A 23,899-nucleotide genomic window follows, 5' to 3' on the forward strand; every position below is an offset into this window, starting at 1 on the left:
ACGGAGACATGTCATTCTCATGTTGTCTGCATGTTGTCACAGAAACATATCCCAAACCTACCTATCCCCATCTTTGTTTGCACAGCACCAGGCCAAGCCACTAACAGTGGGGCCAGAAGTTTTACAGTGTTCTCCTTAGCAGGCACCTGTTGCCTGCCCACAACAGAAACTGTTGTCATGCCAAGGCCACAGAGATAACCTAAAAGTACATTGCAAGCCTGGTCACTCTTTGGCTTAAAAACAATCTATTGATTCCTTATGTGTGGCATTTAGAATAATATCCTGAGTCATTGTACGTGAATTGCAGCTAAGTCCCTCACGACGGACGTGGCCTTCATCTCCACCTCACTTCTTCACCAATGGCACAGCTGCCCTTTCCTTTCTTTGCTATACCAAACACATCACTGCTTTGAGCCTTTGCAGGCTAGCTCAGTCGGTAGAGCATGAAACTCTTAATCTCAGGGTCGTGGGTTCAAGCCCCATGTTGGGCGCCACTTGACCCAATCTGCAGGGTTCGACTAAAACTTGAGAGGAAAGTCATCTGTTGAGAATGCAAGACACAAAAAAGGAGAGCAAGTCTGATTGATCAAACTCTCAAACTTTATTAGTCAGGCAGCAGCTTTTATAATTCAGAAGGCAGGGAAGCATATTGCTATAGCAACTCAGCTGCAGGCTTTTCTCAAAACACAGGGAATTCCAGGCAGGGTCATAATGTCCTGCCACACAGGGTATCTTGCTTTGTCTTCATCTAGCTTTAGTCTAACTGTTGACTCACAACAGGGTTGCTCCATCCCTATCTGTCTTTAGCTGCTGACTCACAACAGGGTCAGCTAGTTTCTGGCGAAAGGTAAGCTCTGGGAAAGACAGAGACTTAAAGGTGCAGACTTGGACAAGATGGCTGAACATTGGCCATATGGCCTATTGTCCCCGACACCCTGTCTGGATAGTTTCCCCCCTAATTAACCACCTGGTAGCTACAGTCCTGTCACTCAAGAACCCTAGTGAGCATTTCTTTTGTTCACTCCTGTTTTTATTCTCTGTATGGTTCTTACTAGTCTCTCTCCTCTTCCTCCTCCTCCTCCTCCTCCTCCTCCTCCTTCTTATCTGCTTGTTTGTGATTGTTTTATTTTGGATTTTCCCCAAAGCAGACACTAAGATAAAGATTTGTGTGTGAAGAGAGTGTGCTGGGAAGATCCTGCCAGAAAGCAGAGACTATGAGACAGGAAGGTGTTGAGTCAGTGGATGGGAGTTACTAGCCACACTTCTCCAGGACCTGGATCTCATGAGGATCTCCAAGAAGCACATGGAATGTTACTGAGAAAAATGGGACACTGAGATTCATCAATCTCTAACCCCCACCCCTGCACACTCCTGTAACTCCCTTGACTCCCAGGGGGGATGCTTGCCTAATGTCCAGGGGCTTCTCTGCACTGGGAAATGTTCTGACAAACATAAAGGGACCGGGACATTTCCCACTATGGTGGCTGAATTTAGATGCACAGTGCCTGCAAGTTCACATGTAGAAACATTGTTGGTAGTGTTTACTACCATGTTCCAAGAGCTTAATGCCCGGCACAGTAAGTATCAACAAATGGACGTCCATAAAGAGTTATTGCTGTTGTCCTTGACCTCAGAAGAGGCCATGCTTTCCTGCAGCCATGCAGATCACTGAGGTGACACAGGTGGATGATGGGAATTCTGCTTTCAACTATAGGATTCAACCCTTATGGTAGCTGTGGTTACTGAGGGACAGCGTTAAATATTCCCGAGGAATACTAGAAAATTTGGTCATCAAGGATTGTACTGGAAAGATAATGCTTCTGGGTGATGTTTAGAAACTTGCTGAGGATGGACTTAAAATTTTGCCTCAGTCTCCAGCATGTTAAGATCATGGCTTACACCACCACATTCTTCTACATGGCTCCATTTAAAGAGCCCTTCAGTGTGCTCCACAGTGGTGTAGGAGTCAGGAAAGCTGTCGTGTAAGGTGCTACATAGTCAGTAGGCTTTCCACACCATCCAGTTCCTCTCTCAGCTCCTTATCGCTGCCACCATAGTAGGGAAGCAGCAAGTGAGAATACATAAAGAAACAACAGGGCTCTGTTTCACTAAAACTATTTGTAAACTAAGAAGCCAGATCAAATGGGCCTGTGGGATATAGCTTTCTCACTTTTAGTAACATAGACACAGCCATCCTGGTGATACAGGACTCAGATCCCAGCTATTAGAGATGCTGAGGCGGGAGCATCATCAGTTCAAGGTCTGTCTGGACAACTTGGTATGACCCTGTCTCAACATTTTTTTTTTTAAGTAAAAAGAGATCTGGGGCTGTAGGTCAGTGTGTAAGAACCTTGGTTCAATGCCTAGGACCTAAAAAATGAATATGTGATAATCCTCTGATCTTTCAAGAGAAAATGGAAATAAATACATTTAAATAAGATTTCCCCAAATAAGACATAAATATCAACAACTGTAATGTGCATGACATGTGAAAAATAATACAGTTCAAAAGAAGAGGGGAAATGTCTAGGTACCAGAAAAACATTTCTAAACACTTCAGAAAAGATGGCACTAGCTGAGGTTTCTCCAGTGACAGAAGGGTGTGGGAACATTCCCAGCAAAGGCAATGGTCTGAGCCACAATATTCCTTTTAATAAGGAGCAATAGCTGAGAAGGGGGAACAGCAGGAGAAAACCCAGGATGGTACCGATAAGTTGGACTTTCCTATAGAGACCCTGAACAGTAGGCTCAGAACTACTCTTTTTTGGTTTGTTTGTTTGTTTGATTGATTGATTGTTTTTGGAGACCGGGTTTCTCTGTGTCACCCTGGCTATCCTGGACTCACTTTGTAGATCAGGCTGGCCTTGAACTCACAGCAACCCACCTGCCTCTGCCTCCTGAGTGCTGGAGTGGGATAAAAGGCGTGTGCCACCACACCCGGCCTCAGAACTACGCTTTAGGAAGACTGGAGACAGCAGGGATGGTTGAAGACTGTGGAAGGGAGCAGTCAAAAGGAGGAAGGCACTGAAGAGACTGTTGTAACAGGTTCTGCCAATAAGCCCCAGCACCATGGCGTTCCAGCTGTAAACCAGAATCACAGAATGCCAGAACGGAGTGGAAGCTCCAGAGGTCAAGCCAACTCCATCCCTGATAACAGAAGGGAGAGCTACATCTAAGGAGAGGTCAGATGCTAGGCCACACAGCAAGAGAGGGCAGAGGCAAGCCTGGCACCTGTGTTCCCATAAGCATGCATGTCAGTGTGCTTTGGAAACAAATACTCTCACAAAAAAAAGGTCAGAGGTTTGGCTGCATATGTCTGGAGGTCAGAGCAATTCAACGTAAAGTTTGAAGACAGCAGGAAAAGCACACACAATGAATTCAATAAAACAAGGCTTACCTGTTTTAATATAGAACTATTTTTTTTCCTTAGCAAGACTCTAGTATGTCAAAGATGAATGAAGGAGTTTCTAGGCTCTGGAGAGAGGGCTCAGTGTTTCAAAGTATTTGTTACTCTTGCAGAGAACCAGGGTTCAATTCCCAGCACCCACACAGTAGTTTATAACCATCCAAGTATCTCCAGTTCCAGGGAATTCAGCGCCTTCTTCTGGCCTATGAGGGTATGAAACATGCATATGGTACACATACATACATGCAGGCAAAACACATAGAATAAAGTAAATAAATATAATTTTTAAAAATTTTAAGGAAAGTTTCTAAAAGAAAAAATAGAAATGAGAGGTACCTATATACTTTCACATTTTTATTTTGTTTTTATTTCTGTTCATGTGTGTATATGCATGCTTGTGATTCTATGTGTAAATGTGGATATGGGTTTCCAAAGGGGCCATAAGAGGGTCTTGGATCCCCTGGAATTGGAGTTACAGACAATTCTGAGCTGTCCAATATACATAGATAGATGATGGATGCATAGATATATAAACAAACAGCTCTGATATTAAAATATTATAAAGTCATTAAAATGTTTTTGGGAAGCCAGAAAGATGGCTCATCAGGTACCAGTATCTCATGACCTTAGGCTTAGATTTTTCAAAACTACTTTATTTAGGGTTCTTAAACACATCAACCTTACTTCTAGTCCATCAACCAGAGGAAGGGGAGAAAGAATGTTAATAGGAAAAAGGGACTGTGGACCTGTTTAGACATAGTTCCTTGGGCCAATTCCATTTTGTGGTGTCAGGACATCAGCAGTCCAATCCAACAGTCAACACCGAATAGCAGTGAATCCGTAATGGTGGCAAGATCCAGCAGAAACAGCAAGGCTCCGACGAATCCCCATGAGTCTGCAGAAGTGGCCAGAACCAGCCAGAGTACCATGAGAAGTTCTCTGGAATGCTTCTCTGCAAAGTGAAGACCAGTGAAGACCAACAAAGACCAGTGAAGACCAGCAAAGACCAGCAAAGCACTGCACAGCACAGCGAGGCAAAAGTCATCTGTCTGTGGGGTTCTATTTATATTTTTTCTAAACATCACCCGCCCCCTCACGTGTCTGTTTTCAGCAAAACGTCACATGACACAACTGAGTTTTTAAAGAAATCAGAAACTTCCACTTCACATGACCTTAGTTCAATCCCTGAGACCCACACAGTGGAAGCCAAGAGCCAAGTCCCATAAATTGTATCTTGGTCTCCACACATGAACCCTCATTTATACTCACACATGCTTACACACACACACACACACACACACACACACACACACACACACACACTAAAAAATTAAATCAGAAATTTAAAATATTTCTAAAGCTTTTTAAAAGAGCCGTTATAAAAGTCCACATGAGGTAATTTGGGGCTTAAAAATAGCAAGACATTAAATTACGTATACATCTGGCAATAGCTTATGATTCCATAGTAACTTTTGGCTCATGTTTATCTGGTAGCCCTCTAGATAGATACTATGATCATGCGCCCTTCATATAACCCTATAAAGTGAGTACTATTATCAGTACCATTTGCAAATAAGGAATCTGGAAAAAACAAACTTCTCAGCAATCATCAATGGGACAGAATGGAAGCCAAATGTGACATCTGAGGTGATCTCACTCAGAGCCTTAGCTCTCCCTTCTGAGCTGGTGGGAAGCTAGCTGAGTGACGTTCCAGGGGCGGAGTCTGCGTGCCCGAAGAGCACGGTGGGATGAGCTTGCTGGAGGATACCGAAGCACAAGCCATCCATCTAACTGTCCTGACAGGTGAGGCTAACTTCATTCACTCTACAGGTACTCAGCCCTAAAACTTGGAGCCACCCTGACTACTCCCCCTTTCCCTCACGCTCCACAGTAGTCCGCCTGACAATCCTACCAGCCCACGTTTTCAACTCTACTCGCAGCCTGTGCCCTCCTTACCACTGTCCATTTCTTCCACTTTGTCAAATAACTTTCCTTTACAGGTGTGGCCTGTGTACCCAACCTTTTTTTCTTTTCTTTTTTTTTTTCAGAAATGACACCCTTCTGTGCTGTGGCCTCTGCTGAGAAGGCCGCTCCTCACATCTTCGGCTCATTTCTCGTCTGGCCCCTGCACACCTGGAACCTTTGGATTCCTGGTGGCCTGAGGGAATTAGCGCCCTGCGGCTGGCCGGCAGAGAGTCTCCTGAGCTTGAGGGTGGCTTGTCTGGTCACTATTTACTGTCCAGTCTCAGCCTTCTTCCTGTCCATTGTCTGTCTGTCAGGAAAGGGAGGCCTGGAGGGTTCCCTTGGGGTCTTTGAAGTTAATGGCTCCTTTTATTTCCTCCTGCGGCAGTCAGATTCCCCACAGAAGCCTTGGTGGGCTAGCAGGGCTCCTGTCACACACCTTGTCCAGGGCTCCCAGGCTCAGGCTGGGGCTGTGTGTGGCCCACACAGAGTTAAAAAGAAAAACTAGATCTTTGAATCAGGGGCTATAGATATGACTCAGATGCCACAGGGATCTGACACAGAACTCGCCTGAGGGAATGAGAAGCAGTGCCCAGAGCCTTCGTAAAAATAACAAAATCGGCTTATTTACTTGCCTCAGTCATTTTTAATGTATTTGTTAATAAGTGGGAGAGGTATTGTTTGTGGAGTGGCTTGTCATTTTGATCAAGGACAAGGTAACGCTTGGCTGCGGTGGCAGTTTCCCTTCACGGCTGCTTTAAGGAAGGGTTTGTTCCTTTTACTAAATATGATCAAGAAGGTTCACAGGGCAGAAGTAGCTTAGCCAAGATGACCTAAGTTTCCCAGTCTCACTTGGGAAGTAGGGACAGTAATTGTGCACGAGGTGGTTCCTTCAGCCCTCTGACCCCTGTGGTCTGCTATCCTTGTGACCACCGCTCACCACCTCAGGAGGCCTGTACTGACACCTCCTTCACCATACCCATGTGCTGTGTGCTGATACAAATGGGAAAGAAACACATGCGTTTATTGCCTTCAGGCATCCTGAGGACAGTGAACAGAGATGGGTGGGGAGAACCACAGGAGGAGGGGTGGACCACTGTTTAAAAGCTAGGGACAGCTTGAGATGTGGCACGGTGCCTGGCATATGCACTCCACAAATGCCACCCCTCTCTCATACTTACTGGCACCCACATTAAGAATTACCATAGCAATTAAATAATAATTTCTAAAAAGAGGACATTTTGCTCAAATGATTTTCCCCACAAGGGTAATGGAGAGTTCCGGTTAAGAGCAGTGCAACATGGGAGAGCTTTAGAAGGAAATATAAATGGGTTTCCTCCAGGGGTAAAATTCAGAAGGGACAAGATGGGAACCTCAGTATGTAATTTGTGGAAGGTGGTGCAAAGTGAGTGCACTGAAATACTGAAAACTGAAAACTACAGGGCCTTTGCTCAAAAAGTAGGAAGAGGTGGAGCTGAAGGGCAGAAATCAGGGTTTTCTCTTTCCCTTTCATTCTATCTGCCTCAATTTGACTTGATTTTTTTTTTTTTTTTTTTTTTTTTTTTTTTTTTTTAGCAATCCCTTTTTTAAAATGACATTTATTTACCTTATGTGTTTGGGTATTTTGTCTGCCTGTATGTCTGTGAACCATATGCATGCCCGGTGCCCTTGGAGGCCAGAAGAAGATGCTGGATCCTCTGGGGCTGGAGTTAAAGACAGATTGCAGTCACCATATGGGTACTGGGAATTGATCCTAGGTCCTTGAGAAGAGTAGCCAGTGCTCTTAGCCAATGAGCCAGTCTTGATGGCCTTAACAAACATGCTTGTAGAGAAAAGTTTAACCTGTCACTGTGAGTTTTTATTATTTATCTTTATATTGTAAAGTTCCCATGTAAAATACAAATATGGGGCTAGAGATCTCAGTGGATAGAGATGTTTGCTGCCAAGCCCTTATGACTCGAGTTCACCTTCCAGTACCCACATGGTGGAAGGAGAGCATGGATTCGTGCCTGCTGCCTCATAAAATAAGTAAGTGCAAAAAAAAAAAAAAAAAAATGTGCAAATACAGCTTTAACTTAAACTCAGAATCACTGGACTGTGCCTGTTTTGTAGTGGTTCCTGCCTGGGTATTTTAATTCTTACCACAATGGTGGAAATACTACACAAAACAAATGTGCTTTTGTTTGACTTCTTGATACATGAACTTCCAGTCAACACTCCCTGCCTCTGGCTTACTGATGAGTTAAGCAGAGCTGGAAGAAGAGGAAGTATGGGGGGTCCCATTATATCCTTTTCCCATAAGAAACCCTACGGGGGGCGGTTCTTAAAATGCTATTTCCTCTAGGGAAGAACTATTTCCCCAAACGATGTGCTGAAGTCATTGGCTAAAATGAGGACATCCTTGGAGCTGGGAAGGGGATTCCATGGTTAAGGCACACAAACAGGGGATTCCTTAGAGAAAGCTTACAAGCAAGAATAGCCGTATCAGGGAGTTCTGAGTTTGATTGAGAGGGCCTGCCTCAAGGGATAAGGAAGAGTGGTCAAGAATGATCCTTGACATAAGCCTCAAGCGCCCATATGCATGTGTACCCAGGTGCACATGTACCCCCCGAGTCCCCACATGCTCAAATATGTACACATACACACGTGAAAATGGAAAAGGAAAAAAAAAGTCCATACTGGGGTAGCGTGGCCCCACAGTGCGCTATGATTGATGTATGACCTTTGGAAGTCCCAGTGAAGACAGGAGGAAAACCATGACATTGTGGTGTCCTGTGAACACACACCAAGGCAACCAAGAAAAGCGAGAAAGGCAATAAATGTTCTTTAGTGTCTTCAGAGGCAGCGTGACCCTGCTGATGACTGACTTCAGACTTCTGGCATCCAGGACTGAGAGAACACTTTCTCTGATGTTAAGACACCTGGTGAGGTACCATGTCACAGAGGCCTAAGAGCACACAACGCCTTCTTTCTGTGTCCAAACCAAGTTTCTGGTTCTAACAGAATGCATGGCCTCTCCAGGTGGCCATTGGTCCCCATTGGTACCTACTTGTAGGTTTAACCCACCTGCCTTTAACTCCCCTGGAATCTCATGCATCATAGATTTGGAGGAATTCTTGTACTCCCAAGGCACAGGGGATGTAATATCCTAGTGAACTACGAAAACAGAAAACACTTATTGCACACATCTGCTGGCTTCACCCACACATTCAACTATTCTGGAAGATGTCATTACAGAACACAGGATCAAAGAGAGTCTTAGAGTGTCAACAGACTAGGGATGTAGTTTAGTGGCCGAGTGGCCTATCATGCTAGCCCGGGTCAGGTCCTAGATTTGATCCCCAGAATTGCCAACTAAAAGCCCAAATGTATTATATAGATGATAATATACTTAAATAATGCATACATGTATATACTTAGTGTGTGTGTGTGGGTTGTGAGACAGCCCCTGTAGCAGTGTGCCACGCAACTACAGAGGACACACACCTATGTGTGACGCTCACTCTGAAAGAGATAGGTTTTCATTTTGTATCTTATTGGTTTTACTCCAACCCCACCCCCAACTAAAATGGGAATGCAAACCAGCTTTGCAACTGTCTTAGACTCTGTGCTTTGAAGCAAAGTGCTACTTTTTTTTTTTATTCTTCCTGTTTGATTATTGAGCTTAATTTAGAGAAGTGTTATTTGGGCCAGGATCTTAGAGGATTTGGCAGATAGTCTTTTGATTCCTCAGAACACATGGCTAGAAACAGTTTGAAAGGGTTTCTTGATTTTGGTCAAAGACCCAAGTGTAATAAGGCAAGTGTCCTCCTTCTGTCACTGTTAGTGCCGCCAGCCTTCACACATTGGGGTCTAAATACTACAGCGTGAACTTCTAAGACCTAGAGGAAACACTACTCAGAGTGGTAGGTTTCACCTTGCAGTAAGAAGCTATATTGAAGGAGTTGTATGGCTGTACTACCAGCCCAGTGTGCCTATGGCTGCGAAAAGCTGCAAACAGTCTCAGTGTCCAGAAAAAAAAAAAAAAAAAAAAAAAAAAAAAAAAAAAATGCCCATCGTGATGGAGCCACATGAGAAAACGCTAGGGTACCATGCAGCTCTGTGGACATGAGCATGAAAGAATAAGTGCAGAAGGATATTCACAGCGTGATCCAGTAAAGGGATAATGTCTATGTTGGTAAACACAGGTCATTTCGTGTGTGTGTGTGTGTGTGTGTGTGTGTGTGTGTGTGTGTGTGTATGTTTGGAGAATAGATGAAGGTATAATAAGATCTCGACATATATCCCTTGGTAGCCTCACACTTGCTATCTAGATAGCTCAGGCTGTTCTCAAACTCACAACAATCCTCCTCCCTCAGTCTGCAGAGTAATGAGATGACAGGGGTGTACCCCCTGCCCATGTCACTGGTTACTTTTGAGGGGAAGGAAGCACATTCTAGCTGAGGCTGGTCTTGAACTCACTATGCAACTGATCATCTGATTCTCCTGCCTCTACCTCCTGAGTGCTGGGGTTACAGGTGTGCACCTCCATGCCTGGCTTGTGTGGTTCTGGGGGTCTAACACAAGGTTTTTGGGCAAATGAGGAAAACAGCTCTTTATTAGCCGTGTTAGAAGATTTCTTATTTTTCTTTATTTGTTTCTGTGTGCATGTGCAATTATGTGCAAGTGCCCAAGGAACGCAGAAGAGAGCATCACAGGGGTATTGGGTCCCCTGGAGCTAGAGTTGCAGGAAGTTGAACACTGCCTCACATGGGTGCTGAGATTTGAACTCCAGTCCTCTGCAAGAACAGCAAGTTCTCTCAACCACCAAGCCATCTCTCCAGCCTCCCATCCCCATAAGACACTTTTTAAGGAAACAAGCTAATTAATGGCTATCCTTAGCAACAGAGTGGGCCTGGAACCAGGAAGAGCTTGGATCACATGAAAGGGGCAGATGGGAGGAAGGAGAGGAAAGGTTTATTGTAGAGTTAACAGTTAACAACAACTTGGAGAAAATACTAGACTCACTGTCTCTAAGTAGATCGCAATGGGCAGGGATATTTTTTTCTTTATACATGGGAAATTTGAAGGTAACTATGTTTTTGCTTCAAACCTTTGATTCCTTAACTGTTAGCTTTTGAGATGGGCGGTGGGGTGGGGTGGAGGAGTGGCCACTAATCCATAATAAACACTTAATCAGAGTTTAGTTTTTGAATGATTGAAAACTTTTAGCCTGTTTGGGGAAAAAGAAACCCCCGGTTACATTGTTTCCCAGCAGCCAGGACAGGAAATCGCCTCTCCTAAGGGCACCTGTGACCAGCGACCAACCTCTAAAAGCATCAGTTTATTGGTGCAATGTGTTTTTATTCTTCAGAGATAGTGAGAAAATGAGGGAGTCCTGAGAATACACAAAGGAGGCCTGGATGAGCACGCTTAGATTCCTCTTAAAACAACCCTAGAGGAAAGCCCAAAGTGTGTGTTTCTCCTTCCGTCAGCAGGTCCCTCGATAAACCCATGGCTAATGTTCAGGAAAGGAAGACGATAAACTAGTAAAAAATCAAGATCTCTCTTCTTTCCATATACCCAGAATAGGGAGATTATTGAAGAAGAAAGAATGTGTGTGTGTGTGTGTGTGTGTGTGTGTGTGTGTGTGTGTGTGTGTGTGTGTTTTAAGTGAGCAAAGCACAACACTGTAAGCTGTTCAGGGGAGGCCTCCTCTGCAAATATAGCATATGACTATTGAGAATAACATTCACTCTTTTTTTTTTTTTTTTCTAGTCATGAAATCAATATATGTTTCTTGTAGGAGATTTAGAAAACACAGATCTACTGGTGGGGGGTAAATTAAGGGTTTCCAGGGCTGAAGAAGAAGCTCAGAGGTAGAGTGATTGCTCAGGCTGTGCAGGGAGGTTCGATAGCTGGCACAAATTCCTCTCCCCTTCCTGCCCCTTCCCTGCCTTTTCTTCCCCACTGTAATTATCACTCTGATTATAGTTGATATTTTTATGGATATTTTTCAATTTCCTTTATGTGCAAATAAATATGTATGAACGTAGTACAACCATATTCTAGCCTCCTGTTTACTTACTATATTATGAATTTAACCCATCCTAATTTATTCCATATTCATCCTTTTGCAAAAATACCTTTATAAGAAGACCATTCTCAGCTAGCTCCTTGTTCTAAGAGTTCACAGTAGTGTTTGTTTGTGTGTATGTCTCTGTGTGTGTGTGTGTGTGAGCGCGCGTGCTTTGGTTTCTGATATGAGGTCTCACTCTGTACCTTTGGCTGGCTTAGAGTTCACTATGTTGACACCAAGCTAGCCTCAAACTCTTGGATGTGAAATAATGGCATCAAATGATACTTTTTAATTTATGTTGTTTTTCAGAAAGAAGGCATTTGCATTCCCGAGAACATTGTATATTTATCCACCTTAGGAGTCATGTACTAAAAATAAACCCTTGAAGGTGGGGGAGGGTAACGACTCAGAACAAAGTATAACGACACATAGGTGAGAAATGCCACAATAGAACTCTTTGTATGGTCACCTAAAAAAAATAACAAACCCCAAAACACCCTTGCTAAAGATATTCTCCAGTTCTTAAAAAGTGTGCTACTGAATATGGGCATGCAACTGTCCCCGGTGAATTTTTTTTCCTTTGATGGCACTTTCTGCCTGAAAGTGTTAGGGTTTTACACATTGATCTAAAGACATGCCTGCATATATATCACATTTGCTTAAACCTGGGTATTTTTGTATTTTCATGAGGACTCATAAATGCCAACACTGCATTTCAGTCCAAGTTTATCAAAGCTTTAGAAAAAAAAAAAGTTCACATAGCCTAGACAGGGTTCAAACTTCTGTGTAACCCAGGCTGGCCTTGAACTCCTGGCCCTTAAGCTGCAGCTTCGGAGTGCTAATGTCACAGGTATGTACCACTGTGGTATGCTTTCAAAACGGAATATTTTTAACCCATAAATTTTTACTTGTTGCTGGGCGGTGGTGGTACATGCCTTTGGTCCCAGAACTCAGGAGGTAGAGGCAGGCAGATATCCAAGTCTGAGGCAAGCCTGGTCTACAGAGTGAGTTCCAAAGCAGCCTGGGCTACACAGAAAAACCCTGCAACAAAAAAACAAAACGCACACACACATCTTGTAGAAAACTAGGCAGAAACTAAAGTCTTCTTTGTACTAATTATTTGTTGCTGATGACTTTCTCTTCTTCTTCTTCTTCTTCTTCTTCTTCTTCTTCTTCTTCTTCTTCTTCTTCTTCTTCTTCTTCTTCTTCTTCTTCTTCTTCTTCTTCTTCTTCTTCCTTTCCAAGACAGGGTTTCTCTGTCTAGCTTTGGCTGTCCTAAACTCACTTTGTAGGCCAAGCCGGCCTCGAACTCACAGCGATCCGCTGCCTCTCTTTCCAAGACAGGGTTCTCTGTCTAGCTTTGGCTGTCCTAAACTCACTTTGTAGGCCAAGCCGGCCTCGAACTCACAGCGATCCGCCTGCCTCTGCCTCCCAAGTGCTGGGATTAAAGGCGTGTGCCACCATGCCCGGCTGTTTGCTGGTGACTTTCTAACCAGCCTAGTGGTTATCCCCTTTCGTGTACTTTCTCATTTAATCATGATGTGTCCTTCCTTAGTAGAATGCTGCAGTTTGTATCCCCTAATACCTAAAGCCAAGCTCTAAGTGGATAAGGAACTGGGCAAAATCACCCAGATAGTTTGTGAAATTTGATTCCAAGTTACTGAAATCACCGAAGGGTTCACAAAAATCAGCACAGTGGGATGTTATGCCATTATATCGCGGATTCCAGAAAATGCCTTTATAAAAACAAGTGAATTAAAAGGGCTTTCTATCCTGCAGCCCTCCATAATTATAAGGACTGTTTCCCTGCCATGCTCGGCATGGATGCATACTTAAGAGCACAATAAAATACTCACTGAGCCCCCTTTATAAAGAGGAACTCGTGCGTACCGAAGGGTGGTTTTCCGGGGCTCCTGTGGGAATTGTTTGGAAATCTACCCTCCCCATCGCAGGAAAGGCTGAAAAAGAAAGACAGGTGGAAGCGCTGGCAGGTTGGCAGGAGCAGTGCATGCGGAAGTCAGAACTTTCTGGGGGCGTCCGGACGGTTGGGTCCACGCGCTGCATGCGCAGGTGGCGCCTCGCCCTACGCCCCAGGATCAAGCTGGCGGGTGACTGAGGACCCCCGCGAGTCCCAGGGAAGGTGAAGCTTAGCTTTCCGCCTAGGAGAGGGAGGAGGGTGGGCAGGAAATGCAGCCCAGCGCCGGGGAAAGAAAGACAGCCATTCCCAGCCCCCCGCCCCTCGGGGCGCCGGGTGCCAGCAGCGCATGCGCGAGGCCGAGCCCCCAATTCCCTGAGCGAGAGAGGGAGGCCCCCGGCGACCCGAACTGCGAGCCGCGGCGGGACCGAGCGCACGCAGGGGCGCGCCGGTGGCCGGGCTGGACAGGCTGCGGAGGCGGGGGTCGCTAGCACGGGAGGCCGGGAGCCGGCCGGCTACGGCAGGGCACAACGTGCCTGGTGCAGGAAGGGACCCGCCACCCGCGACCCCCCATGCGGGGATAGCGATGCGTGAGTCTCGCCCCGGCTCGAGGGCAGGGTGTGCGAGCAGGACAAAGGCTGGGAGGCGGGGGAGGAGTTGGGGACTCAGAGCTGGTGACCCAGCCAGCCCCGGGCGAGCTACCACAGTCGTCAACTTTGCAACTTTAGCAGAAAGGGACGCTGGAAATTCTGCAAGTTGTTGCACACAGTTCCTGGTCGCTCAGGTTGGGCGGGCGGAGAGAGGGGAGGGGGACACTGCTGGCTCTTCAGGACAGTGGGCGACCGCCAGCTCCAGCGAGGCAGGAGGGGGCGCCCGTCCGGTACAGGACAGGGACCAGCGAGGATCAGGGCCACCGAGGGCGGAGTGGAGGAAGTGTCTCCGACTGCTGAAGCTTCCCGTGTCCTCGCAGGGTGCGCCCGGAGATCTCGGTAGCCTCGGATCTGCGGCGGTGATGGATGAGCCGTGGTGGGAAGGGCGCGTCGCTTCGGACGTCCACTGCACCCTGCGCGAGAAGGTCAGTCCTTCCCAACCCTTGTCACTTGCAAGAATCGCGTACTTAGAATCACTTTTGCTCTCGTGTAGGTGTCTTCAGGACGCCCGCGTGGGAACTCAGAACTCTTGGTGCCTTTCTGTTTGTGCGCCTGCCCTTTTACCTTCAAGAGGAGTGTGGTCTTCCTCCAGAGAGAAGACCCTGAAGTCGGTTTTTCAGGAGTGCAGAGTTCCATGTAACTAAATGAAGAGTAGTTAGTATCCCGTTGGGTTACCTCCTAAGATCATTTTAAATGGTACAAGATCGGACTTAAAAAAAAAATACTGCATATCCATTTCCGAGAGTGTAATTTCAAGATACATAACACAGCAGGTTCTGCATAGTATAAATGATGCTGATTTTTCCCTTTATTGTAATGATGATGCGGCAATTGATTTTAAAATAAAATTATTAGGCAGTCGAAGAGCAGATGCCTAAAAACACTTATGTAAACGTAGTAAAGTTACAGTTCGTTGTAAAGAAATATTAGGTAGATGGTCGGAATGTGTTAAGGCAGGAACTGAATGACTGATTTAAAAGTCTGGCCCTGAGGTAATCCCGGCACTGTGGAGCCAGCAGGCGGATCCCCACAAGTTCAAGGCCGGCTCAATCGGCACGGTGAGTTCCAGGAAGGACAGGGCTACATATGGACACCTTGTCTCAAAACAAAAGAAAGAAACATGTATCTAACTGAAAGAGGCTGCAAACTAGAAAGCTAAGGGAGAAAATACAAATTCCCCTGCCTGTTGGCCTCCTGTGGTAGAAGGTGGGGGATGGGTGGGGGTGGGGGGTTGGGGGGTGGCTGAAATGTGATCCCCTCTCACTTCACCTCCCCAGGCTGCTGCTGGTGGCCAATGGGAAGCTGGGAAAACCCAGCGGAGTCCGGGCTTCTCCGTTTCTTGCTTTCTGTACTTGGGCTGGGAAGGGTCTTTGGAGAGTGGGTGTCAAGTATGGAAGTGGAGCTACTGTCACAAAGTCCTAGAGGCTGGAAGACATCCTGCAGCAAAAGTGTATTCTCCGATGTTCGAAGGGTCCAGAAGATGATCTTTTCCATTTGTTTTTGAGACAGGGTCTTGTTCTGGATCCCAGGCTAGCTGTATACTTACTGTATAGTCCAAGCAGTCCCCAAATTCATACTCCAGTTTCTGAGTGGTCTTAGCTTCCTAATATCTGCCTCTGTGTCATCTCATATGGTCTGTCTGGGGGTCTCTGCCTGTCTTCCCGTAGGAGCCCATCCTAACCTGAAAGGACACAGTGGTACCTTAACTGGTACATCCGAAAGGATATGACTTTCAAGTAAGGTCACATTCTCAGGTTCCAGATGGACATGAATTTAGAGAAGAGGTTTTTTCAACTGGTTGGTCAGGCCAATGTAGGACTGAAGTTGTCTTACTGGGCCATGTGGGTCCCCGCAGATTTGCCCCCCCCCCATCAGCACATATGTACTTAGTGTCTGTGGCAGTCCTGCTTAAAGAGTCCTCAACTTCTCCAGGGAGAGGGGTTCCTCACCGGAGGGTGAATGTCTCTAGTCATTCTAATGCTTTATTTTATTTTTTCCTCTTTTTCTCTACCTGCTAACCTGTCTCTCTCTGGCATAGCTTCCCCATGTTATTTTGTTGTTTCCAGAACAGAATGTTCCAGTCTGGGGGATCTGGAGACAAAATTGGGTTCAAGTGGTTCTTATCAAAAAGCAGGGCATTGGTACTGAACACCTTTAAGCGCTCAGAGGCTGGAGTGTCAGAAGTTTAAGTCCAGAAAGCAGGGCCAGAGCAGGTAGGGTTGCACATGAAACAGTATGTTCTTACTCCTTTTCTAGAAGTATTGGCTGAATACAGGTAGTGAGGGCCACTGGGGAGCCTGCCTTTCTGATTCAACATAACTCAAACGCATGCCATTTCTGCTCTTGGGGTGTGATGGGAAGAGAAGGCTTTGTGGAAACAATGTAACTTGCCTGCTACTCTCCAGGCCTGAGGCTGACCTTAGGGTCAAAACTCACGTCCTTTTAGTTACAATGTCCCACTTCCTCCAAATACTGCTGACTGTATTCTTACTGTATTTCTTCTCCCTCTAAAGATATTTCAGAATGTTTGGCTTCCTGGAGTTTTGAGTGAAAATGCCATGGTTAAGGGACTGGTATCCCTGCTGATCTTCTGTCTTTGAGGAACAAGGGCTGGCCTTTTGTCTTTCCTAGACAGGGTAATTTCTTAAAATTAAACACCAACTCTAATAATATGTTCTTAATATTGTAGAGCAATTTTACAAGTGCCTGGCACATGCTGGACACACACCCTTTGTCGAATGTTGCCAGACACAAAGCATGATAGCATACAGGCTGTGCAATTGTTTTTGTGGAGTCATCTTCTCTCTCCTGGTGCCTGCAGAATGCACGTCTGCCATCTCCAGGACAGTAGAAGCCCCCACTTTGTCAGATGGGAGAGTCTGGTGTAGCATCATACAGCAATGGGGAAATTTTAACACCATATAAACAAGTCTAGGTGCTGTATATATCAATTGGTAACGGTGGCGTCTCCCGAGCTGACTAACTTACCTCCTCTCAGCCCAGGAGGACGCGGTTCATTCTTCCCTTATAACCGGAATTCCATTGTGTCACTTTTCTTGCTTCAAGACTTGTTGCCCTTCACATAAAAGTCCCAGGGGACTGGAGAGATGGCTCCGTGATTAAGAGCACTGGTGCCTGTTGTAGAAGACCCAGGCTCAAATCCCAGTCCCCACATGGCTGCTCTCAGCAATCTGTACCTCCAGTTCTAAGGTATTCGACTCCCTGTCTTCTGGTTTCTGTGGGCACTGTGTGCACAGGGTGTACAGACATACGTGTAGGTAAAATACCCATATACATGTTCAATAAAATTCCAGGCCCACACTGTTCTCTGGAGTTCCTGACATAGCCTCCCTGGCCTACTCTCTTATCTTGTCTCCTTCTCCCTCCCTCCCTTGGAGCCACACAGACTTCCTTTCTGTCTGTTGAACAGGTCAGGCTCCTTCATGCCTCCAGGCCTTTGTACTGGCTGCTCCTTTGCAGTCTGTGTTTCTCAGTCTGTCTCATAGTGGCCTCCCACTAATATCTTAACCCTCCCCCCATTTCCCAGATCACTCTGTTTTATTCTCTTTATAGCATTTACTAGTATATGAATTTGTCTACTGTTAAGGTGATATCTTTTTTTTTAAAGATTTATTTATTATTTATACAGTATTCTGCCCACATATGTATCTGCCTACCACAAGAAGGCACCAGATCTCATTACAGGTGGTTGCAAACAACCATGTGGTTGCTGGGAATTGAACTCAGGACCTTCGGAAAGGCAGACAGTGATCTTAACCTCTGAGCCATCTCTCCAGCCCTTAATTTGCTATCTTTTCCCTGATTCTAAAAATATGTGTTTCACAGGAGTCTGCCTAAGTCAGTTGCAGGCAGTTCTGGAGCCTGCATGTCTACAATGGGGCCTTCCCTGGATGTTCAAATGGTGAAAATGATTTCCATCAATATTTTCTCCTATAAAATGGGGAGATGTATTTTATAGGAGTGTAAGGATCCAGGGAGACAATCTAAGAACATGAGCTAAGTGGGAGGTATGTGGCTGGTATCCTGGCTTCCCCCTTAGGATTGCTGTGTGGGAGGCCAGTGGACCCGGTCATATAATGTGTGCTCGGCTAAGGCTTCGGTTTGCTTCTTTGGGTTCCCTAAATGTGACAGTGATCCTATAAGAAAGGCCTCAGGGGATAGATAAAGTGCTTACCATACAAGTATGAGGACCAGAGTTCAAATCCCCAGCATGCACACAGAAGCCAGGCAGGCATGGTAGCCACCTGTAAGGCTCAAAGTGAAAGGGACATGGCAGTTTGCTAAAAAGCCATGTGTCCAGTGAGAGCAGGCCCCAGGAATGAAATGGCTCATCCAGAGGCCTTCCACCCAGCCTGGATAGGTACCAGGAACTCGTGGGAGGGACAGGGTTGCTTTTAAATGTCTCTCACTTCTACCTTCCGGGCCACCTCTATCCCAGTAAGCCCTTAAGTTCCTCTTTTGGTCCTCCTCAATCCTGGGGCTTCTCTGGAAGACCCCTAATCCTAAAACACAGTGCCCCTTATCCCTGCCCCCTTCCAACCTACATGCTGTAGGTTGAACGCTAGCTGTACGTAGCTCCTCCAAGAGAGTTGGGTTTCTCCCCTGTGTACTGAACATGGGAGAGGGGCATATCATGGCCACCTGAGAGATGTGGAGGGTGGCGGTAGTGATTTTTTTAGTGGTCCAGACCCTCTTGAGTGTCAGATTAAAACCTAGAGCTATCTTTTTTGCTCCCCATAAAATGCAATCTGCTACATTTAAAGTGAATACACTCCTCAGATTTCTGCCTAGTAAGCTTGCGTACGTTTGGGATGTGCATAGAAATAGGGCACAGACAGCACCTACACGGAGGCTCACCTTCCTCATCCTGCAAGCTTTGTCCTCCCCGCTGTGTGTCCCAGCCCCACTAATCTTGCACTTAATTTTTTGGTGATCTCTTTCACCCATGCAGGCTGTGAGCAGCTTGTGGGCATGAGGTACACATCATGCCTCAACATTCCCAGCCCAGTATCTGGTGCATAGAGTACTCAGGGGCCGCTGCCTTCTTACCTGATATAAGCACATCATACTGAGGGGCTAGAGAAAGAAACCCGGTGGACTTCGCTGGGATGTGTTAAATACCTATACAGAAGTGTTTTTCTGGGATCCTATATACCTGATCTCTGACATTGGACTGGGAGCGGTTGCGGCTCCTGTCTCAGCTGGCTGTGGGGTCAGACACAGGACCAAAGAGAAAGCACCATCTAAACTCCCTAGACATCTGGGTACTGTGTTCTCGGATAATAAGAAAATAATGAGCCACAGAGCCAGGTGTCCTGGTCTGGCCCAAAGTGTGCTGTAAAGTAGCTTGGGAAAATGACTACATATTAAGCTTAAATAACAGGAATAATGTCTCCCAGACCTCAGCCAGGGGCATCCATTTTCCTTCCTGAATGTTATCCCCAAATGAACATCAAGTATAGACAAGTCTTGCTCTCATCGCCTTTGGATTTATGATCACTTTGTAGCCCTTACTCTCCAACTGGGGGGAGGGGGGGAGGGGGCGGGGTTATGAACAAGCAAGAAAATGATTGAGGACTCTTCCTTGTGGTTGTGATTTAGTGCTGGGTTGCAGGAAGCCCCGACTTTAGAGGTTTTAGGAGTAGATTCTTCCCTCCCAAAGCCACAAGGCTGTTCCCCCATCTTGACGTGACATAGTAGATGTGGCTTTCTGGGCTCTAAGGAGCCTAAAGCCTAGAAGCTTTTTCTACCAGATTCCCCCTGTCTCCTAGAATGGAACCCATAGGATTCCTTAGGGTCTACTTCTCCTGCCCCAGATTGAGATCTTGTTCAGCGCCTTGTCACCAGATACATTTCTCCTCCTTCCTGAAATGATTCCATTGCACCCTGAGACGCCTTGGCCTATATGAGACTATGTTTTCCACTGCTTGGATTTTGTTTGCTATGGCTAGGGAGCAGCCCCAGGGCCTGTGATTGGTAAGTAAATACTCTCCCACTAAGCTGTGTCCCCCAGCTCTGCAAAGCCATGTCTGTCGAACCTGCATTAGTACAGGACATTTTTAGTAGGTTTTGGTTTTGCATTCATTAGTTATCTTCCAAAATGGCGACAACAGAGATTTGGTTTGGCAGCTGTACTCACTATGAACTTTACACCCTTGCTAGCATCTGCCCACTTATATCTTGCTTACTCCCATGTTGGTTCCAGTGCTGGGATTCGTCCTATCTTGCAATGGGGACCTGCAAGTCACAGAGTGACTAACTGCTTAAAGTAATTTTTTTTGTTTTAGCAAAGAGTAGAAACACCAGCTGAGCCCGAAGGGAACTTAAGCTCTGTCAGTGTTCAAGACGCTGTCGTCTGTTTTGTTGTGCTGTGGTCTCAAGGAACTGTGCTTTTCCTAAGCCATGCCCAGAAGATAGCAGCTGCAGGTGCTGGCCTCCACCCTGCCCCATCCAGAAAGACTGTTGTCAAGTACGGCCTCTTTGATCTTGGCCACGTGTGCTATGGCACCTGTGTAAGAAACCTCTTGCCTTGAAGAAGCTTGGCCTCTGCCAGCACTTGCTGCTCATGGACAGACAGACGAGGCTGTTGTCACTTGTGACAACTTTTTTTCTCTTGAATTCCTTTAATTTCCTTACACTAGGCCGGGTCTCTGTCTCCTAAAAGAAAAGTGGGACCCAAGTCCATGTTCAAAAATCTGACTAGGAGCCAGGCCTGATGGTTCGGGTCTTCAAACCCCACTACTCAGGAAGCTGAGACAGGAGGATTGAAAGTTCAAGGGCCAGCCTGAGACAACTTACTGATATTCTGTCTGAAAAGCTAACTATCAGAAGGGTGGAGGAAAGCCGGGTACGGTGGCTCATTTCCGTAATCCCAAACACTCAGAAGGCTTGGTCAGGAAGACTGACGAGTTTAAGGCCAGCCTGCATTACATAGAGAGCTCCAGGCCAGCCTGGGCTACAGGATAACACCTTGCCTCAAAAATCACAAAATAAGTAAATAAGAAATAATGATATAAAGGTAGAGAATATAGCTCAGTGAAAGAGTGCTTGACTAACATGCCTGAGACCCTGAGTTGAATTCCTAAAAACAAAATAAACTGGCCGATAAACAAAGCAATTCAGCTTGGTTACTGTCCATTTGGTTTCCCAATCCCTTTCCTCTTTTGGGTTCCAAACTCCTTTGTATACAAAGGGTCATTTTCCATGTGTTTGAGGCATACCCACTTCTTCCAATAAAAAGATGTCCTTGGGGTGGGGCTGGGGGTGGGGGAGAAGACCTCCTGGCTACTGTTGATGGTTGAGTCTGCCCAGTGACAACCTAAGAGTGCTGGTCTTGACAAGTGCTAGCCTGTTTATAGCAGCAGGCCTATCTCATGGCTGTGGTCTCCAGTGTCACTCTAAGCAGCTGTCCTTGGTGGCTCCTTCCTGGAAGTAACTAAAACTTAAGATTATAATACAGAGAGAGTTTTCCTGCTGTCTAAACTGCAAAGCTGACTTGAGCTGCCCAGGAGGAAGATACAGATAGGATGGAAGACCACCCAGGAAGGATGGAGAGCTGCTGGAAGGCTAAATGGCATTCCTTCAGCTGTCCAACTATGCAGCCCCTGACCCCAATGTATCACATGTGTATATTCGGGGTGTGTATGTGTGTGTGTGTGTTACTGGGAATTAAACTGAGGACCTCATACATGCTAGGTGAGTGCTCTACCACCGAGCTACAACTCCAGCCCTGTTTTCTTTTTTTTTTTTTTTTTTTACATTTTGTTTTAAGGCAAGGTCTTACTGAGTTGCGCAGACTATCCTGAATTTTGGTCCTCCTGCCCCAGCCTACAAAGTAGCTGGAGTGACAGGCCTGTACCATGAGGCCCAACTCCTCCTAAGAGGATGGCACAAAATCTGAATAAAGACTCTGCGTGTTTACCTGGGTCCTCAGGCCTTAGGGTACCAAAGTGCTTGGTGTGAACACAGCACCCAGGAGAGACTTTGTCTCAGTGCCTCTTGGTCGGAGGAAGCCTGATGCTTTTGATTTCTGGGCCACACACTGACCCTGGGAGAAGACAAGGACATGTGCTGTAAGTGACCCTCCAGCCTCTGAAGCATGGGATGTAAAGACAGGCCTGACACCCTGAGCTTTTGTCCTTGTCTTCGTCTTAGTCTTGGTCTCCTTATGTCTTTCAGCCCCTTAGGCAAAAGGAATGCAGCTAGAGGTTTTTCTAAAATGTGACCACCTGACAAAATGAGGTGACACTGAGCTACATACACACACACACACAGAGCAAGAAAGAGAGAGAATTTGTTTAGATAACTGCAAAAATAAACACAAGAGGAGTTGGAGGAATGGCTCAGTGGTTAAGAGCACTGGCTGCTCTGCTCCTCCAGAAGACTGGGTTCGATTCCCATCACCCACATGGTAGCTGACAATCTGCTATAACTCCACTTCCAGGGGATCCAACACCCTTTCTTGGGTCTCCTTGGGTACTGCATTCATGTGGAGCACAAGCATACATACAGGCAAAGCTCCCATACACATTTAAGAAAAAAATAAATGGGGGCAAAATGTGAACCTGTGCCCCTCCTGTTTTAGCCTCGAGTTCCAAAATTAACATGCTGCTTTGTCTAGCCCATGTCTTTTAAGTTTTCATTGCCAGCATCATGCACAATGCTTTACCTTATGGTTGTACCATGATTTGATTTTCCTTTTTGCTGTAGGATTAAGTTCCGATGCTTACTTGCTTTTATCAAGCGTGTCGGACTTACTGACATATAGTATGCTGCACAGGTCTGAAGTGTGCATACAGTTTACGGTGTATTGTGAGTTTTCAGGGACATGTATAACCATGCAAACTAGAATGATCAAGACAAAGAATGTTATGTGAAGCCTGCCACCAACCTCAGACCATCCCTCATCTACTCCTTCCTCTTACGGCTTATAGTTGGTCTCTTCTAGAGTTTTATGTGCATATAAATGGAGTCACACATGCCCTCTTTCTGCTTCTCAGCTTAACATGATGCTTTTGTGATTCATCTGTGCCATTCTGCCTTTCAGGGGTCTGTTGTAACAGTCTGATCGGCCATTCTTCCCCTGACTGTCTGTTGGGTTGTTTCAAGTGAATCACTTAATTGTCTATAGCACTGTGGTGATAAATGAGCCTTATCTCTCTGTGTGTCTAGGGATAGATTCCTAAAATGGAGTTGTGTGCGCTAAGATACCATCGTAAGAACCTTGCATGTTTACCAAATGTACCTACCCTATTGCTGATGAGCCTGCCTGCTTCCCAGTAACTCTGCTGGCCCAGACAGAATCCCCTTTAAGGAGTAGTGCCCTTGGATTAGCTAAAAATGATATCTCATTGGCTGTGTTTAAAAAGCTCAGGACTCTGGAGTGAGAAGGCTCCCCACCCCCCAAATAGAAAGGCATGGGAAAGGGTCTCTCAGAGGCCCATGAACTCTTGATTGTAGCAGGGAACGGGCCCAAGGCCCTATGAGGAGCTGAGTGGAGGCTCTTGGGAGTCTCGGCTGGAAACTCTTGCCCCCTCTTAACCCTGGCACTGCAGTGTGTACTGCAAGTGGCAGCTACTCCATAATTGGATGCTCTGGAAGCAGAGTTTCAATTATCCTGAGGCTCGGGGTCCCTTGCAGGTCACTGGAGCAGATGGTGCCAGAGTCTGGAGTCATTAGAGTGGACCTCATAGATAGCCTTATCTTTTCCAATGTGAATACTTTTGGTCACAAGAAAAAAAAATCCAATCAGTTTAGAGCGCTTCTGACTCTGAAGCTAACCATTATGACTTTGTTGTGTGTATTGGGGTTTTGCCTTGATTTTTTTTTTTTACCCATTAAAAATTTTTAGACAAATCTATTTTGCACTCCCCTTCTCTGTCTCTGTC

General features: G+C 46.0%; 1 protein-coding gene and 1 non-coding gene across 2 annotated transcripts in view; both read left to right on the top strand.

Moving 5' to 3' along the window:
- Positions 1-413: 413 nt before the first annotated feature.
- On the top strand, positions 414-491 carry Trnak-cuu (transfer RNA lysine (anticodon CUU)). The gene has a single exon. It is a non-coding gene; the product is annotated as a tRNA-Lys (tRNA).
- Positions 492-13,791: 13,300 nt separating this feature from the next.
- Ccnjl (cyclin J like) overlaps positions 13,792-23,899 on the top strand; it is a 55,736-nt gene continuing 45,628 nt past the window's right edge. The window contains exons 1-2 of the mRNA XM_051167513.1: positions 13,792-13,931; positions 14,312-14,416. Coding sequence (XP_051023470.1) covers positions 14,354-14,416 — 63 coding nt within the window. The 5' untranslated portion in view covers positions 13,792-13,931; positions 14,312-14,353. The remainder of the gene's footprint in view (positions 13,932-14,311; positions 14,417-23,899) is intronic.

Source organism: Acomys russatus, chromosome 25, assembly GCF_903995435.1.
Source record: "Acomys russatus chromosome 25, mAcoRus1.1, whole genome shotgun sequence".
Classification (NCBI taxonomy): Eukaryota; Metazoa; Chordata; class Mammalia; order Rodentia; family Muridae; genus Acomys; species Acomys russatus.